Genomic DNA, 21,109 nt, shown 5'->3' on the forward strand with positions numbered 1-21,109 from the left:
CCTGTTTTTCAGATAGTCATCCAGTAACTTTCATATCCTTCCCTTCCGATTTTCCACCTGAATTTTCTTCTGTATTGTCTGGGAGAGTTTCCCCAATTTTGTCTTTCAATCCTGTTTATTTGTGCTATCGTATGTTAATTTCTAAAAGCTCTTTTATCTGCCCTTTAAATACTGAGTTTTAGTCTTGTGTTCTTATTTCATGAATGCAATACCTTCTCTTTCTCTCTGAGGGTATTAATCAGTGATTTTTTTTTTTTTTTGAAGTTTTATTCTTCCTGCACAATCTGTTTCCTCCAATTTTTAATTATTTTTCTCTTCTTTTTTTTGGTATTTGCTTTTTACATTAAATGTTTTCTGCCATCTGGTGAACCTTGTCTGTTTGTATTAAGAGTGGGGTATTAAAATATGGATGGGAAGCTTTGTAAGCATAAGGGGGATATCGTTTCTGCAGGGTGATCTTGTTGACTATTTCTTTGGGTGGCATCCATGCCAACATCTTTAAATCTTTTCTCTTCAGCTGCTCATATTCCCAACTGAAACCTCTCCTAGTGTCCTGCCAGTAGTCTGGCAGCTGAAGGGGAGGAGAATGCTTGGAATTTCTGTAGTAATTGTGTAAACTTCTGCTTTTCTCCCTGTTTTTAACTGCTCTCAAATTTGTTTGTTTTCTATTAGCCCTGAGATATGCTGTTTTAGCTTTTCTAGAGGAAACTTCTCAAGACTTCTAGTGGCCAGTGACAGTTGGGAATGGTAACACAGGAATCTGTTTCTTTAACAGACTTTCAGCCATTTATACCCTCTTTTCCAGAGGACTATAATGGCTTTGATTCTGAGCCTTTTGGGAGTTCTGTGGTTAAAACTGGACTTATTTCTAGAATGCGATAAGTCAGGTACACTTCTCCATCTGCTGTTTAGCTTCTAAAATTTTGTTCCCATTTTCTTTATGCCTAGGGATTTTCATTTTTTAAACCTGTCATTATTTTAATGCAGATTCAGGAGGGAGTAGAGCTCAATTCATGTGTTCAGTCCAACATCTGTAACCAGACACATCACCAATCTAATCCAAAGTGTAAGATAGCAGTTAGGTATTCAGGACAGAACTAGTAGCCACGTTGTAGGTGGCAGCAGTCAGATCATATCTGGAGCAACGTCTTCCATTCTGAGTACCATACTCTGTAGTTGACAAACTATACAGTGACTAGAGAAGAGAGATGACAATGGTTCAAGATGCAAAACTAAATGACATGAGAAGCAGCTGAAGAAATTACTGATATTTATCTAGAGAAAAGAAGGCGTCAAAGATGCTTTGACCAAGATTTGAATGAAGCTAAGTTGAGCATCTATGGGCCAATTATATTGACTCTATTCAAAAGCTTTGGAAGGGTGAGAAAACTACAGTTCTTTTATATATTTAATTGGCTGTTACATCCACAAGGGATTAGATATTAAGCTTCGTTTCAGGGGACATAAAAAGAGTAACTGAACCAAGTGAAAGCAAAGTCCATTTTGGCTCCGTATAAGGAGAACTTACTTACCATAGGAGTCTGAGACACAAATATGATCAAGGACCAAGCAAGTAACATAAATGTGTAAATTGGCTGGATAAAGGTATTAGCAAACTGAAAAGTGCATGCCATGTATAATATGGCAGCAGTATTGAAAGATTCCAATTTTTCAAAAGAAGTTATATATCTTGACATTTATCTGTAATATTCTAATTCTTGAACATTAATTTATTTAAAAAAATTCTGTATCTTTTACCAAACATATGGGCAGGATGAATTTATCCTGATGGGACTGATGTGTGACCTCTCTAGTGGTTAGGTCTAATGGATAGGGTAGGTGGTTATTCTCATTGGAATTGTCCAAGTGATTTTGGCTGGTCATATAGGAAGCACATCACTGAGAATAAAGTTGAATTAAAGAATGCCTAATTGCCTTTTCATATCAGAGAGTCTTCGCCTGAAATTTGATTTTTTAAAAGATGTCATTGCTCATTGTACGATACTCAGTCTTTAGTTTTCCTTCTCACTCCTTTCACCCTTTATGGTCATTTTACATCACTGTGTAAACCACATATAAATTGTGGTCTTCATATATGGCAATTTATGATTCTCTTTTAAAAGAATTGTCTAAGAATGAGGCAAAATTGTAGGCTAAATTGATATGTGTTATTTGTTGTTTTCAATAATCTATAGTCACCATATCCCAAAGTCATGTTATTTGAATTATTCAAATAGGAAAAAGTAACATATGCAGGGTGGATTCATACTAATCATAATTTAAAAGCTGGAATATATGTTTGAGACCATAGTCCCTTCATACTAATCATAATTTAGAAGCTGGAATATATGTTTGAGACCATAGTCCCTTCATACTAATCATAATTTAAAAGCTGGAATATATGCTTGAGGCCATAGTCCCTTCATACTGATCATAATTTAAAAGCTGGAATATATGCTTGAGGCCATAGTCCCTTCCTCTAGTTTACATTTGAGAGGCTTGAGACGTAGAAAAGTTAAATGACCTGCTAAATCGTGTCCAGTGCATAGTACATGGTGTTGGAAAAGTCAGAAAAGTTAGAGAAAAACATGACCTTGTTCTGAGGAAGTTTACAACATCAAAGGAAGAGATAGGATACCATGCAAACATCTATTAGCAGTAATTTAAGGTACAGAGAATCCAAAATGATGTCATTATACCTCGTTACAATTATTCCTGATAGCTTAGGAATTCACTTCAAACGAAAAAGAAAAAAAGTGATCCTATGAAACTTGAACTCAGTACAATCTCCATGCTGTGTGGCTTTATCCTGTTTGTAACCCTCCATCTCCTTCCTGCCACTATTCTATGCTGGAAACTTTCATCATCAAATGACTAAGAGTAAACTAGGATTGAGAGATGTATAAAAGAGCAATAGTGAAGAATGAATATTAACTACCGTATAATTGGCTTGCAACCAAATAAACATTAAAATGGGTGTCTCCTTAAAGTTAATAAGGAAGTATTGAGCACTTAAAAAGAATTTTAATGTATTTCTCTCAACTTTCCATAATGTAGTATTGACTCCATACAGCCCTGCTTTCTTTTAATAAAGAAAATATAGAAAATGATCATCTTATCTCCATAAATATGAATACTGTTCAGGAGACAATTACTACGAAACTGAAATTACAAATTAAATAATTCCATTTTCTTCCTGACATGTTCAAGTAAGAAAGACATAAATATCAAAGGCCTAAACCTATCATTTAAAAAATAACTGTCTCATGACTGGGAAAGTTTAAACACGTACAAAAATAAGGTGACAGCCTTTCATGAAAAGAAAATGCAAGCTTTGAATTTTAGTGTCACGTTTATAGATGATCTTCTAAGAAGATATGTGGAAGGTATTATTCATTGCAGGAAACTGGAAATTATAATATGATGGAATAAGGATCACATTTTTCTCGTTGAGGTGATTTATATTTAAATGAGTTCTCCATAATCCTTTAAACTGAAGTGCAAATTGGTTATCAAAGTCCTTTGCTGTAAGGGTTGTTTTACATAATAATGAATTTCACAGAAGTTCCTCAAAGGGAAATATTGATTTAAGCAACATCACAGGGTATTTCAATTCCAGCAACACTTTAGATTAGTGCCATAGACAGCATATAAAAAACTTTCTAAAATCTAAATTTCTCTATTAAGAAGTGTAGGCAGCATATTTTTTCTCAATAGAAAATATAACAGAAATTTTTAATAAAAATGAGCCTATTTTATCTATTATTTATCTACCACTTCTAATCCACATTAACTTACCAAAAGTTAGTGAGAATCTACCATGTGTTAGGTATATGGTTTATTGTTTTAGAAATAGGCTGCATGATAGTAGTAGGAAGTATTTGTTTGCCTATATATGTTTATGTTACTAACAAGACCAAATAGCACCAATTATTGAGCCTTTACTCTGTGTTAGTTACTGTACTATACAACTTACATGCTCTACTTTACTCATTTCTCACGTTGCCAGGTAGCCATTACTGTCCTCATTTTATAAATGAGAAAACTGAGGCTAAGAAGTTGTGAGGATTTGAACCACAGTATATTTCTTTCACCCATTATGCTGTAACACTACCTCACTGCTGGCTTCTTTTCAGTCCTGAACCCTGCATGCCTCATTACCAGAAGGTAAGCTCTAGTCGTCTCCCCAGTGATCCAGTCAACAAAGAGGCAGGTTCCTCTTTGTTGTAACTCAGTGGCCCTAGATCCCAAGTGGTTCTCATCAGTTAGTTGTTACCCAGGTAGCCTCACTTCAGGGAAATCCTGGGACCAGCCCCTGGGTGGAACCTGAGATTGTTCCAATGTTCCTATAACATTGGAAAGGGCAGTGCTTTCACTCACAAGACCTGGGTTTGAGACCTAGGTCTATCACAAACTATTTATTTGGCTATGGAAAAATCAGTTTACCTCCTTGAACCTTCGTTTTCTCATCTGCAAAATGCAGAGGCTGGATTTGACCAATGGTTTTCAAAACTGTATTGTTTATTTTTGAAAAAGTGAAGCCCTTTTAGCAAATGAAGTCTTATGTTGAATCTCAACATATAAAACAGATACAGGTAGAGCTACACTGTTTGCAGCCAAGGCTGGGTCATATAAAAGGGTATTAGAATTTTATTAGCATGGAACGAGGGTCAGGGCAGATAATTCAAAGGAGAGAGGACATTCAGTTAAAGAATTAAGTCAGGTGATGTGGCCTTGGGTGGCCAGGCATACTGTTGATACTGAGATCCTGAAAACGGGTTATGAAGTTTTGCAGAGTTGCAGCAATGCAAGAGTGGGACTTTATAATCATGGTTTTTGAAATCTGTTAAATTTTGCTGCAGTTAATTTAATGAAATATCAATATAATTTTAGCCCAATAGAAAATTTCATTAATTGATTTAATTTTCTTAAAGGTTACTTGATATTGAGATGTAAACGTTTAATTATGATCCAACTGTTACTTATTATTAGCATCAAAATACTTTTCCTTTTTTCTCTTCTTTTTAAAAATATGAATTTTAGGCAAATTGGCTCACCTTCTCTAAAAAGTTAAAAATCAGATTCCATCATTGCAAGTCTAAGCTTAAAGACTGTATTCATGTAACTCTACTAAACTCTATTAAACTTAGCCAATATCCCCCTGGGCCTGCGCTGTCTCCGTGATTGACACTGTTTCAATGGTTTAATTCTGACATGTCTGTGGCCACAGATCTTTTTCACTTACCTGCCTCCGCCTTCTGCTGCTTCTCAATCTTCTCCAGGCGCCCTAGCAAGGAGTCAATTTTAGTTTTGATCTGGGTTAATTCTTTCTTGATTGTCTGTAATTCATCTGATTTCACTGGAAAGGGGAAAAGGGATAGAATGCAACAGAACGTCAATTACACCACGATCCACTTAGAGCACAACTCACAGACACCCCATGTTTTCTCAGGACTGTGTCACCTCACATAGGATACTTTTCAATCTTATCTGCTTCTCATTGCTTCCAGTGATCTTGCAATACTGGATGACTTTGCCAATTACAAGCAGTGATTCTCAGCGATGTGAACATTTGATACTAAATATTTTCACTGAAAGTTATGCAATGGGATAGAGGAATCTAGAAATGTTTTATACACTAACTAAAGATACTAAATTCAGTGCAAATGGTAGAGTAAATCTGTATTGTAAGATGGATTCAGATTGAGGAATGATTAAATCATGACAGGTATGCTTTGAGAACTATGATACTGTTTTGAGGACTATGTTGTAATGTATATTTTAGTGATATTTTTAATCCAGGTCCTTAGTGATTGATTGAAACCAAGACATAACATTTGTCCTCTAAAGAAGTGTCTTAAATGCTAGAGAACTCTCTCCAACTTGCTGTACTTTTGCTACTTTCTTTATTAAAAAATGCAGCAATGGGTTGTGTGTGCCTCTTTTTAAGCCCTGGGACTGGAAGGAAAGGAAATTGACTGAAGTCCCCACTGATATTTTCTACAGTTGTGGTTCCTTTTCCAGATTTTGAGTGTTTAATGGGACTATCTAAAAATGGGACTAACACAAGATTGACTACTTTTAATTTGGCAAATAAGGATGTTAAACACAACAAACATCCTACTATCAATGATAAGAAAAGGTCAGTTTCCTATTTTAAGGACAATCCTTTCAATGAAGTATGTTTATGTTTATGAAAATTTCACTGCACTGTTCTTATTCTCCCATTTCTTTGAGAATCACTGGAAACTTTGTCATGAACCCTCAATAATGAGATCAAAGATTTTTAAAGCTATAAATCTAGAAGAGCTAAACCTGTCTATGAGCTTTCATTAGGTGAGTTTTTGGGTATCCATGCCTCAGCAGAGAGCTATGCTTCAATATCTGGGGTAAAGATCTTGATTTCAGTCTATTATTCTTTTCTGTCACTTTTCCTTTCAAGTTTATAATAAACTTGGCTTGGATATTCCTGAAGAAATTGAGTATTTAGTTTGATTGATTCTTTAGTCTTCAGAAATTTTTTATAAGTAGTTAAAAACTAAAGGCAATATATGTTTGCTTGAAATAGAGCTAGTTGTCAACTAAGACATATGATATAATCTATATGATAAATTATGTATCAATATACACTAATTGCTCAAAGGAAGAATAGATTTTTTTCCAATATAAACATGAAAAAACATTTTCTATTATAAAATCAGAAATTTTTCATAACAAGCAGATTTTTATTTATGATACAAAATAGTTTGCAAAATAAAAACTACAAGAATAAGCGATCCTGTAGAGAGTTCCTATTATGAAGAACCAGACTGAAAGTGGAACACAGTTTAAAATAGAAAATTGCTCCTATGGCAATTATTTCTAAGACATCAAAGTGCCATTGTTGAATCACAGCTAAATTTGAAACATCATCTGTCACAATTGCAAATTGATTCAGCTTTGAAGAATGATTTTCATTTCCTTTGATGGAAGCATGTCATGTAGTTTTACTTAAACCTATCAAATTTAATAGAAAATATTTTATCTTAAAACATTAGATTTCAGGCAGGAGAAATGGGACTGCGGCTGGAAACAAATAGGATATATTTTTTAGTAAGTGAAGTCACTCCTCAGCCCAGAAATGAGGTTGACTAATTATCTCCTTAAAAAACGTAACTAAACAAATCACTAATACCCTATTTAGTAGAAACTATATTAAGACTCATGTCTAACACTGTAGAAATGTCTTTTAAGATCAGAGCGATATCATTATAAAATTTGGGGCTACTTAGTTAATGCGATTCAAGCTTAGATACAGCTAAGGATGTAATCCAGACATCCTATCTGCTCTTTCCTGGTCCCTCCCAGGGAATGTTGAATCAATCTCCAGCCCTGTGCAAACTGCCCAGCCCCAATCTTGGAATGGCTAGCAGCAAATACTCATCATGGTCCTGCAAAACAAGGCTTAGAAATAGTCTTGCTTTTTGAGCAATTGTGAAAGTTGTTTCTTTACTGCATTCAGTGCTCTCCTTGGAAGAAGGGTGCCTGCTCACCTGGCCTAGTTGGTTGTAGCCCTGTTGCTCCCTCCTTCAGTTGTATTCATTATCTATAGATGGAATATGGTTTTGTGCTGTTGTGTCTGGTTTCCAGATGATATTGCTGGGATGAGCCACCTCTGTGTCTGATATACTTCTCTTTCCAATCTTTTCTGACTTTTTCTACTTTTGGGGGGCTCCTGTTAACAATTTTTCCACTGCACCATGGATTAAGCTCCTATCTGTTTTTACTTACTCTATCAAAATAGATGTATATTTTACAACTATAGATTTCCAAACCTAGAATTTTAAAAATCTTTGCAACTTGGATTTCTGATATTTTTTTTGAAAATTAAAGTCAATTCAGAGTTAAGGAGAGTCTTAGGTGTAAAACATCCCTGTCCATTTTCTTTTCTTTTCTTTTTACATCTTTCTTTTCCTATCCATTTCCACTGCACTCTGAATCGGGCTTCTGCTTTTAGTTCACCCGGCCTCTTACGTAGTGAACTCAGAGTAATATATATAAAAGTCGTAAATCCTCCCTACTGAAAACTTCCAGAATGTCCCCATTTCTATAGGAAAAAGACCAAAAGCACACATGCACCAACTCTTTAAACTGGTATTTAGGGTCTGCTCCAAAGTATATTTCCAGGTGTATATTCTATTTCTTATTAAAGCAAACTCTTCACTTGTACAGAACAGCTTAATGCTTAATCTAATAGTATATGGAACCAGATAGACTGTAGTTTTCATCTATGTCCATTGGAGAGTCACTTGTAATCACTAAGATTCAGGTTCCTTATCTTTAACTTCCATCCTTTACCCTAAAGGCTTGTTATAAGAATTTAATGAGATAATGAACATAAAGCACTTTAGCACCATGATCAGAATATCACCAGGCAAAATACACGGTAGAAGCAGAAGCTATTATTATTATTATTTACATGCCTATTCCAGCAAAGACTCTTTCTCTCCCCAAATATGTCTACCTGCCTTTTGGAGCTTAGTTTTAGTCTTACCTCACCTATTAATTCTTCTTCATTTAACCCACTGGAGGGTGTATCTCTTATCTGTAATCTATTTAACAGCATCTCACATTTACTGCTAGACACATATTGCTAGTTGATTTTTCCTTTATATATCTACTTTTCATATTAACTTGCAAACTTCTTGAGAGTGAAGACCTAATTAGGCATTGAAGAATTTTAGGAGTCATGCTTTTCTGTGTTTTAATAAGCTCCTTCTCCTCTTATTGATTGATGAGGCTCCTGATGCTTACCATGAAGTCCTAGGCTGTGAAGTCTGTCCTCCTTAATTAAAAAAAATGATATTAACAAGTTTAAGAAGAGATCCTATATCAAATTGGTACCTAATGAAAACTTTTTGTCTTCTCATCATATACCAGATTCACGAAAAATTATTCAGATTCCTGGGTAAATTATTCAGATTTCTGATGATACAACTTTTTAAAAAGAAGGAATATTGGATGGTTGTCTGAAGCAAGACATATTAATGGATTTATCCCATCATAGGCCCTCTACAACCAAATTTTTTGAATGAAGAGAGGGCATCCAATTACTTCTTTCCACTTTCTCTCCCTCCCTCCCTCTTTCCCTCCCTCTCCTTCCTTCCTTCCTTAATAGAACTTGCATTCTTAACAGAACTTAGTTCAGTGTATTAAACACAGTAAGAATTACCAAATACCAGAAAATTTGTAGGTATGTGTATGTAGATATGGTTACACTGCACGCCAACTTCAAACAGACCAACAAATTTTATTAAAAGCTTTGTGTATGTGCTGGGCACTACTTTTGAGTTGCCTGTCTAATGGGGAGATAGATAAGCAAAGAGGAAGTGCAAAAAGAAAATTAGCATGGAAATATGCCTTTTCTCCAGAAGCACTATGAGGAAAGAATATGAAAGTTACCCATGCCTGTGGTAACAACCCTTTTCCCAATTCCACCTAGTACTCTAAATCCATAATCTTCATCTTTTAAGATACATTGGCAGAGGATATAAAACCATTATTTGTATTTATGTAGAGTATTAGTGCGAGTCAGGAGTATTTCTTTTGCTAAGAATAATAATGAATACTTTAAATCAACTTGTTGTTATGCAATTTTCCCCTAATATAGACAAGCTAGAAGCTTGGGAAAATGAAATCTAATTACTGAAGATTATGAATCCTGCAATTTAAAAGTTATGAATTTTAGAATTTGAGAAAATTGCTTTATTTCCCAGCCAGCTCCAACTTACCATCTCTTGCCTCATCTTCTTCTTGCTTTTCTAATTATCTTAGTCTCTACGTAGTCACACCTGCTCAGTGTCTCTTGAATATGTCTTGTGTTTTCAGACATCCATACCTTTGTTTCTGTTGTTTTCATTGACCTGTCTTACACTCTCATCTTCCTCACCTAGTAAATGCCATTTAATACTTAAATATTCAGCTCAAATGCTACCTACATTGTAAAGTCATCCTCAACTTTCGATCATCTTCTTCAACAATCTCATCCTCCTCCCAGCCATACTTCTTTCATATGATTCTTTGCATGATCATTTCTTTAAATGTCTCTCTCCATGACAAGAGCAGGAACTACTCTCATTTTTTTTTTTAACTGCTCTCATTTTTTAACTCAAATGTCTAACATATTCACTCAACAATATTTATGGAGACCCAGTATTTTCAGGCTCCTTGCCAGGAGCTGGGGATGTATTAGTTAACAAGAGGGATAAAAGTCCTTGAAATTGTGGAACTCCCATCTAGGTGTGGAAGAAGATGATAAACAAACATCTATATATCTATATCTATATCCATATCTATATCTATATATCTATCTATATCTATATATCTATATCTATATCTATATCTGGGAGAGAGAGAAAGAGGTTTGCAGCAATTTTCTTTACAAGTATACATTTAACATAATGAAAAAAACACAGATATAGCTAAGTCTAGTTAATAGTAGTGTAACAATATGTATCATTTGATAATTATATTATCTTAAAATACAAACTACACTGTTTCAAACTACAGTGAAATATACACCTCCAGATGGGGAAAAAAATAATGAAGACAAGAAGTTAGGGAATGCTTGGCTAGGGAATGAGTTTTGTTATTTTATACAGGGCGGTCAGGGAAAGCTCCACTAATAAGGTGACACTGGGGGAAAAGTTTCAGTAAGGGGAGAAAGCAAGTCATTGGAATGTCTAGGGATGGTGGGATGGGGGAAGTATGAGGCAGAGGAACGATAAACGCAAAGGCCAGAGACAAGTGTGTACTTGAGGTGTGTAAGAGACAGCAAAGAGACCAACGTGGCTGGAGTGAAAAGAGCAAGTGGGAGAAGAGTATGAACAGTCAGGAGGTAAGGCGGGGACTTGAGAAGGGGAAAAACACATGGAGAATATTGTACAGAGTCTTTTTGGCCAGAGTAACACTGTGGCTTTTACTCTGAGTCATGTAGGTGTCACTGATTTACCTGACGAGCATCATTCTGACTTCCTGTTGTGAAAAGACTGCAGAAGGGCAAGGGTGGAATCAGTGAGATCACTAAGAAGCCTGTGGATTATAATTCAAGGGAGAGATGGCAGGAGATTGGATCAGACCAAGGTATTAGCAGTCAGGTTGTGAGAAGTAAATGAATTCTGCATATATTCTAAAGGTGGAGGGGAAATAATCTGCGGATGGTTAGAAGTAAAGTATAGGTGAAAGAGGGGAGTCAAAGAGAACTCCATAATTTGGGGTCTGAGTAACTGGAAGGGTGGACTTGCCATTTGCTGGGATAAGGAATACTTGTAGAAGTTCACGTTGAGGGGGAAGATCAGAGGGCCAGTTTAGACTTGATTGTGAGATGCCTATTTGTGTCTAAATACAAGTGATAAGTAGGCAGTTGGGTATATAAGCCTGGAGTTTATGGGAGTGATCAAAGGTACAAAAATAAATCTGGCAGTAACCAGTTAGAGAGATGGTATTTCAAGTTAATATAGAGGAAAAGTTTGCCCTCGTAGTTGAGTATACACACATATTGGTGTTTTAGAAGACATTAGTAATATTACCTTCAAAAGAAAATGTCTTTTACTCTTTCCTCTAGATAAGTTGAACAAAAGAAAAATTGCAAAAAATTATAGACAAAAGAAACCATACTGTCATAAAAATCTTTAGTTGTCCGGTTGAGTACAATAGTTTATTTTTGTATGGATGATTACCAGACTTGAATTTAGAATTATTCTTCAAGATCAGCAAAATGATAAATTGAAAAACAACTAACAAAGTTCCTAGGATAGATTCCTTTAGCTTGTTTTTAGACTCTAGAGAAACTAGGAGCCAGGTTATATCATACAGATAATCAAATATTTTTCTTAAACTATCACTGTAGTTTTTAGTTAGAAATAAAAAAAAAGCCACCTTAAATCATTTCAGACCTGCTCTGTCTAAATAGTTCATTGATTTGGTGATAAATGTTACTGTGTTTTGATAACAGTCAACAAAATGATGTCTGTGCCTTTTGCTGTCACATGAGATACAATCCAAAAAGGAAATTAGGCACACAGAATGACACCATTTGCCTATATCAAAAAATGTGTGCTTCTCTGATTTATGTGGTGAAAGATATTTCAATTTATTTTAATCACCTGTGGGGTAAGTCTATCGAGGGACAAATGAAGACTCTTAAGCTAACTGTCTAGATCAGTGGTTCTTAACAAAGGGTAATATTGCCCTGCAGGGGACATTTTACAATGTCTGGATACATTTTTGATTGCCACGACTTGGAGAGGGTGGTGTTACTGGCATCTAGTGGGCATCTGGTCTGCTAAATGTCCTACAGTGTACAGGTTAGCCCCCAACACCACACCAAAGAATTATATGATCAAACAAATACAAAGCCTTGGAAGCCCTGGTCTAAATAATTATATACCCTCCCTCACCAACACTGTGTTTCCTATGAACTATTAAGAAAATTTTAAAATGTTTGTAATCATGTGACCTTTAACAATAATTCACGTTAATTTATGTTACTCTTTTAATTTCCCTCAGCCTTTGATAAATTATATAAATATCAAAAAATATAATTTGCATAGAACTTAAATTTATTAATCACTTTTATATACACTATTTCATCAATAAGAAACCTGAGAATCTGACAATTTACATGACATTCTCAAAGCCCTATAATTTATGATTTTGTGTAATGTAGTAATCAGAACAGGTGGAGTTCAGGTTCAAGCTTAGGTCTTCCGACTATAAACTAATATGCAGAAGAAGCTAATTTGCCAGCCTAGTAAATATTTTTCAGAAGTCAGACTTTGGAGGGGGGGTGGGAGGAACTGGGAGATTGGGATTGACACATACACACTATTGATACTATGTATAAAATAGACAACTAATGAGAACATATTGTATAGCACAGGGAACTCTACTTAATGCACTATGGTGACCTAAATAGAAAGGAAATCCAAAAAAGAGGGGATATATGTATATGTATAGCTGATTCATTTTGCTGTACAGTAGAAACTAACACAACATTGTAAAGCAACTATACTCCAATATCAATTAATTAACAAAAACAAAAGTCAGACTTTAAAGAATTTTGCTAAAAAAGTGAAGCAATTGAAGTAATTCTCAATTTATATATGTAAATATAATTCGGCAGTTACCACCCCTATGGATGGAATTTTCTAGAAAAAGCAATTGCATATATGTGCATGTGTATGCATTCATAGTACCTATGCCTATGTACATTTTTACCAATTATTTACGTATATTTTTAGAAAGTGAAAATGAAATGGGGAATGAATGTATTATTTTATTCAATAACTATTCATTAAACACCTACTGTATTCATCCATTCATCTAACATTTCACTAGCAGCTGCACATATACCATATCATTTAACCCTTAAGATAAACATACAAAGTATATAATATTAAATTTGTTCTATGGATTAGAAGAGTGAATGTTAGAGAAGTTAAGTAATGTGTTTAAGGTAGCCTAGCAAAGACGCAACAGAATCAAGTTTAGAGTGGGCTGCTTGATTCCAAAGCTGTGGTTTATGCTTGTTTGTTTGATTGATTTTTTTTGCCCCAAGCCTGCCTCCTTGTTCTCATGGAGTTTACAATTAGTGGAGCCAAAAAATATAGGTAAACAACTTATTATAATACATAAGAACATAAAATATGTAAAATCATGGAGCAATAAGTTAAATGTGTCTATTGCTTGATGTTGAAGTTACTTTTTGGTCTTCCCTACCAGACTGTAAGATCTTGAAAATGAAAGATCCTGTCTATTTTGTCTACAGAATATTTGTTTCTTAGGGGTCACATCTATTTCACCTATGGAACATCAGTTTGGCAGTAATTAAAATTATGTTAACTATGTGAGTAAAAACAGAAGCAAAATTAATTTCCATATGGTTAGATCACTGATCATAAAAATATTCATGAAAAAATGGGGACTTGAACTAAGACTGGAAGGATACTTTGGATTTCAGCAAGGAAACAAGATCTTCTAAGTAAAGGAAGGAGCAAATCTTAAAGAGCTTGGAAATGTGCATCAACATCCTGGCTTCTTTTAGACCCTGGAGTGTAGGTCAGAATTTGTCCCCTTGTTTCACTAACTCAAGATATTCTATAACTAAGTAGCATTTCTAAAGAAGTAGTTCATAGTCAACTGTGAAATGTATAAAAAACAAAAAGGAAAATGCAAAAAGCCAAAATAATATTGGTGACACACATTCCATAAATAAATAAGAATATACTTTGTGCAATGCAAAAGTGACTTGATGGTTACATTTGTAATCTAAAATGGAGAGATTAGATGTCCATAAAAATAGCTATAAAATTAAGCAGAAGGGCTTAAGTCTCCTAATAAGAAGATGAACAATTGGTTTGGCTTTAGAGGACAGACAATACCTTTGTAGCACCAGAAGGGTTCAAACTTGTTTCATAAGAATGACATTAAAATCATTAATAACGCTTATTTGTATGTAAGAAGATAATGCATTGATAACACATTTCTTGAGATAAAGGAAAGGGCTTTCAGATGGATGTATATGAACATGAGTTTCGAAACATTTAAATAAGTGTTCCATTAAGCTAGGAGAAGAGTAAGGGGAAAACTGGGAATGGAAGTACCAGATCAGATATACCTGGATGACTACACTGAAGATTTTGGATTCTTACTTAGTAAATGGTAGTAATTTTGAATCCTGAGTGAGGAATTGACAAAGCATTTGGTTTAGAATAATCCTGCAGTTGGGCATGTAATTAACAAGATTAAGGGAGAGCACAGAGTCAAGAAAACTAGTTTTAAGAGACTATTAGAGTAGTCAAGGACTACTTATTAGGACCAGACCTAGGAAAAGAGCAGAAGAGGAAGAAGCAGAAGTAAGAAATGTTAAGGTTTATTGATTGGACCTAATGCTCACAAACTTTTATAATCTCACAGTGGAATGATTAGCACTTTTCTGGAACTGTTAGTGGAGTACAAAGAAAAGCATAAGCTCTACAGTAAAACTGAGAAAACCATCACAAATGTTCAAAAGCTATGTTGATATAAAGATTCTGTTGAACCTTTTATTTGCCTTCTTTTCTGTCTGTATTTTTAAATCTGGTTATGTTAACGAGCCGCATTAAACCCTAGTGAACAAGCCAAGCACAGATGCTCACAAATATATTTATTTATTATAAACACATTGTAATTGTTTTGGTTGGGCTGCTGTGTATCTAAATACTAGGTTGTGATTTTAGCAGGGACTTATTACTCTTTTTATACAAAGTGCTCATCAACATGCAGACACTGAAGCCATGTGTTTCTGAGAAATTCAGTGTGTTTACCAGGATGAGCTAAATGGGCCTGAATCTCATTCTCAGCTAATTACTTAACTAAAAAATATCCAAGAACTTGGTTATTAAAATGAAAAGAGCTGAAGGATATGCCAAGATCTCCACATTTTGTTTAGGCTTTATATGCACATAATTTTTTGTTGTGGGCTGAATTCTGTACCTCCCTCAAATTTTATATATGAAGGTTCTAGCCCCACTAGCTTCCAAACTGTCACTGTATTTAGACATAGGGCAGTTAAAGAGGTAATAAAGTTAAAAGGAGGTCAGTAGATCCAGTAAGCCCTAATCCAATATGACTAGTGTCCTTATAAGAAGAGGAAATTTGGAAACATAAACACAGAGGGCAGATGATGTGAAGACTCAGGGAGAAGATGACCATCTACAAGCCAAGGAGAGCGGGCTGACACAGACCCTTCCCTCAAGGCCCTCTGAAGGAACCAATATGACCCACACCTTGATCTCCAACTTCTAACTTCTAGAACCGTGAGGAAATAGATTTCTGTTCTTTAAACCATCCAGATTGTGGTACTTTGTTATGGCAGACTTAGCACATGAATACAACCACCATTTAAATTTCTTAAACTATCATTTTGATCAGGTAGCACTTTGCTGAGAGTCTTTTCCCTCAGCCCTGGATGAAATTCCAACCCTTCAATATTCTCCACAGCTTTTCACTGTCCTGTTATCCATCTTTATCTTTCATTTTGCTTAATCATAATATTCTCAGTTTCTTAACTGACATTATTAGTGATAAATCTTTGCTTCAGATAAAAATAATAACTGTTATTATTATTATTATATCTTATTATTAAGACTTTCATAACTTTCATAACACTGTTCTAAGAGCTTTACATGTATTAACTCATTTAATCCCTACAAAAACTTTATGGAGAAGATGGTAAGATTATCATTCCCATTTTATAGATGAGGAAACTAAGGCACAACAAACAATGTATGTTGTCCCAAAATACACAACTAATAAATGGCCGAGACACTACTGGATTCCAGTTATAGCAGTTTCATATCTTATACTCTTAACTGCTATTCTCTGCTATACCACTCCTACAACTAATAGTAATAATAAACTTCACTGACATTGACTATTTGACAAAACTTGCCTAAGCTATGCATAAGTAATTTAATTCCCATGAAAAACTATTTGATATACAGTACTATTATTTCCATTTTACAGATAGAAAATAGAGGCATATAGGGATTACAGGATTTCCTCAAGACCACAGTGCTAGTATGTTGTGGAACACGAATTCCATACCAGGCAATCTGAAAGCAAAGCCTCTGCTCTTCTCCACCCAGAAAAGTAGGAGACTCTCTTATTCTCTTTTCAAATCCACATATCCTTCTACACTCAATTCAGTATTCTCTATGGAGCCTTCTCTAACCCCTCTGGCCAAAAACCTAAAAGCAGAATATGTAATTAGGCCAAAATAACAGATGAAATGGGATGTTTAATGATATTTGGCTGGATATTAACATTGTTTCTCTGAGTGATGCTTCATCTCTATATTAAAATCATGGGGAGGGGTGCTTCAAGATGGTGGAGTAGTAAGACACGGAGATCAACTTTCTCCCCACAAATACATCAGAAATACATCTACATGTGGAACAACTCCTCCAGAACAACTACTGAACGCTGGCAGAAGACCTCAGACTTCCCAAAAGGCAAGTAACTCCCCATGTACCTGGGTAAGACAAAAGAAAAAAAAAAAAAAAAAAACAAAGACAAAAGAGTAGGGATGGGACCTGCTCTTCTGGGAGGGAGCTGTGAGGGAGGAAAAGTTTCCACACACTAGGAAGCCCCTTCACTGGCAGAGACTGGAGGTGGCGGTGGGGAAGCTTTAGAGCCACGGAGGAGAGCACAGCAATAGGGGTGCAGAGAGCAAAGCAGAGAGATTCCCATACAGAGGATCTGTGCCGACCAGCACACACCAGCCTGAAAGGCTTGTCTGCTCGGACTTCGGAGGTTGGATCCCAAGGATAGGACTAGGGTTGGCGCGTGAAAACAGCCTGAAGGGGTTAGCACCACAGCGAAATGGAAGGGAGTCCGGGAAAGAGTCTGGAACTGCTTAAGAGGCAAGAGACCATTGTTTTGGGGTGAGCAAGGAGAGGAGGTTCAGATCACCGCCTAAACAAGCTCAAGAGATGGGCACTAGCCGCGGCTATCACCATGGACACCAGAGACGGGTATGAAACGCTAACGTAGCTGCTGCAGCCACAAAGAATCCTGTGTGCAAGCACAGGTCACTATCCACACCTTCCCCCAACCGGTGGCCTGTGTAGCATGCCACTTCCAGGGTCCCGTGATCCAGGGACAACTTCCCCAGGAGAACATAAGGCGTGCCTCAGGCTGTTGCAACATCATGCTGGCCTCTGCTGCCGCAGGCTCTTCCCGCATTCTGTACCCCTCCCTCCTCCCAGCCTGAGTGAGCCAGAGCCCCCGAATCAGCCCCTATTTTAACCCCCTCCTGTCTGGGTGGGGAACAGACGCCCTCAGGCGACCTACATGCAGAGGTGGGGCCCAAACCAAAGCTGAACACCAGGAGCTGTGTGAACAAAGAAGAAACAGGGAAATTTCTCCGAGCAGCCTCAGGAACAGTTGGTTAAATCCCCACAATAAACTTGATGTACCCGGCATCTGTGGAATACTTGAATAGACAATGAATCATCTCAAAATTGAGGTCGTGGACTTTGGGAGCAAGTGTAGACTTGGGGTTTGTTGTATGCGACTGATGTTTCAGATTTTTATGTTTATCTTAGAATAGTTTTAGTGCTTGATATCACTGGTGGATTTGTTTATTGGTTTGGTTGCTCTCTTTTATTTTTTTATTACATTATAAAATTTTTTTTTACTTTAATAATATTTTTATTTTAATTATTTTATTTTATTTTTAAAATTTATTTATGTTTTCTTTCTTTTTTTCTCCCTCTTCTTCTGAGCCAGGTGGCTGACAGGGTCTTTGTGCTCTGGCCTGGTGTCAGGGCTGAGCCTCTGAGGTGGGATAGCCGAATTCAGGACATTGGACCACGAGAGACCTCACAGCCCCGTGTAATATCAATTGGCAAGAGTTCTCCCAGACATGTCTGTCTCAATGCTAAGACCCAGCTCCACTCAATGGCCAGAAAGCTCCAGTGCTGGACAGCCCATGCCAAACAACTAGCAAGACAGGAACACAACCCCACCCATTAGCAGAGAGGCTGCCTAAAATCATACTAAGTTCACACACACCCCAAAACACACCACCAGACATGGCCTTGCCCACCAGAAAGACAAGATCCAGCCCCATTCACCAGAACACAGGCACCAGTCCCCTCTACCAGGAAGCCTACACAAGCCCCTGAATCAACATTACCCACTGGGGGAAGACACCAAAAACAACAGGAACTATGAACCTATAGCCTGCAAAAAGGAGACCCCAAACACTAAGTTAAGCAAAATGAGAAGAAAGAGAAATATGCAGCAGATGAAGGAGCAAGGTAAAAACCCAGCAGACCAAACATATGAAGAGGAAATAGGCAGTCTACCTGAAAAAGAACTCAAGGTAATGATAGTAAAGATGATCAAAAATCTTGGAAAAAGAATGGAGAAAATAAAAGAAACTTTTAACAAGGACCTAGAAGAACTAAAGAGCAAACAAACAATGATGAACAACACAATAAATGAAACAATGATGAACAACACAATAAATGAGAAAATAAAAGAAACATTTAACAAGGACCTAGAAGAACTAAAGAGCAAACAAACAATGATGAACAACACAATAAATGAAATTAAAAATTCTCTAGAAGGAATCAATAGCAGAATAAATGAGGCAGAAGAATGGTTAAATGACCTGGAAGATAAAATAGGGGAAATAACTACTGCAGAGCATAATAAAGAAAAAAGAATGAAAAGAATTGAGGACAGTCTCAGACCTCTGGGACAATATTAAACATGCTAACATTCAAATTATAAGTGTTCCAGAAGAAGAAGAGAAAAAGAAAGGGTCTAAGAAAATATTTGAAGAGTTTATAGTTGAAAACTTCCTTAATATGGGAAAGGAAAGAGTCAGTCAAGCCCAGGAAGTGCAGAGAGTCCCATACAGGATGAATCCAAGGAGAAAAATGTCAAGACATATATTAACAAAATTATCAAAAATTAAATACAAAGAAAAACTATTAAAAGCAGCAAGGGAAACACAACGAATAACATACAAGGGAAACCCCATAAAGTTAACAGCTGATCTTTCAGCAGAAACTCTACAAGCCACAACAGAGTGGCAGGACATATTTAAAGTGATGAAAGGGAAAAACCTACAACCAAGATTACTCTATCCAGCCAGCATCTCATTCAGATTTGACAGAGAAATTACAACCTTTACACACAAGCAAAAGCTAAGAGAATTCAGCATCACAAAACCAGCTTTACAGCAAATGCTAAAGGAACGTCTCTAGGCAGGAAACACAAGAGAAGGAAAAGACCTACAGAAACTAGCCCAAAACAATTAAGAAAGTGGTAATAGGAACATACATATCGATAATTACTTTAAATGTAAATGGATTAAATGCTCCAACCAAAAGACATAGACTGACGGAATGGATACAAAAATAAGACTCATATATATGTAGTCTACAGGAGACCCACTGCAGGCTTAGGGACACATACAGATTGAAAGTGAGGGGATGGAAAAAAATATTCCATGCAAATGGAAATCAAAAGAAACCTGGAGTAGCAATTCTCATATCAGACAAAATAGACTTTAAAATAAAGACTATTACAAGACACAAAGAAGGACACTACATAATAATGAAGGGACCAATCCAAGAAGAAGATATAACAATTGTAAATATTTATGCACCCAACATAGGAGCCCCTCAATACATAAGGCAAATGCTAACAGCCATAAAAGGGAAAATTGACAGTAACACATCATAGTAGGGGATTTAAACACCCCACTTCACCAATGGACAGATCATCCAAAATGAAAATAAATAAGGAAACACAAGCTTTAAATGACATATTAAAAAAGATGGACTTAATTGATATTTATAGGACATTCCATCCAAAAAAACCAGAAAACACTTTATTCTCAACAGCTCATGGAACATTCTCCAGGATAGAGCATATCTTGGGTCACAAATCAAGCCTTGGTAATTTTAAGATTATTGAAATCATATCAAGTGTCTTTTCCAACCACAATGGTATGAGACTAGATATCAAATACAGGAAAAAAACTGTAAGCAATACAAACACATGGAGGCTAAACAATACACTACTAATTAACCAAGACAGCACAGAAGAAATCAAGAGTAAATAAAAAAATACCTAGAAACAAATGACAATGAAACATGACGACCGAAAACCTCTGGGATGCAGCAAAGGCAGTTCTAAGAGGGAAGTTTATAACAATACAACCCTACCTCAATTAACAAGAAAAATCTCAAATAAACAACCTAACCTTACACCTCATGAAATTAGAGAAAGAAAAACAAAAAAACCCTGAAGATAGCAGAAGTAAAGAAGTCACAAAGATCAGATCAGAAATAAATGAAAAAGAAATGAAGGAAACGATAGCAAAGATCAATAAAATTAAAAGCTGGTTCTTTGAGAGGATAAAAAATATTGATAAACCATTAGCCAGACTCATCAAGAAAAAAAGGGAGAAGACTCAAATCAATAGAATTAGAAATGAAAAAGGAGAAGTCACAACTGACACTGCAGAAATACAAAGGATCATGAGAGATTACTACAAGCAACTCTA

General features: G+C 36.0%; 1 protein-coding gene across 13 annotated transcripts in view; it reads right to left on the minus strand.

Annotated features, from left to right (window-relative positions):
* Positions 1-21,109, minus strand: part of RALYL (RALY RNA binding protein like) — an 877,709-nt gene that overhangs the window by 106,230 nt on the left and 750,370 nt on the right. For all 13 annotated transcript variants that reach the window (XM_082363566.1, XM_082363568.1, XM_082363574.1 and 10 more), the window contains one exon: positions 5,246-5,359. In XM_082363566.1, coding sequence (XP_082219692.1) covers positions 5,246-5,359 — 114 coding nt within the window. The remainder of the gene's footprint in view (positions 1-5,245; positions 5,360-21,109) is intronic.

This window comes from Balaenoptera borealis, assembly GCF_965194805.1.
Source record: "Balaenoptera borealis genome assembly, chromosome: 17".
NCBI lineage: Eukaryota > Metazoa > Chordata > Mammalia > Artiodactyla > Balaenopteridae > Balaenoptera > Balaenoptera borealis.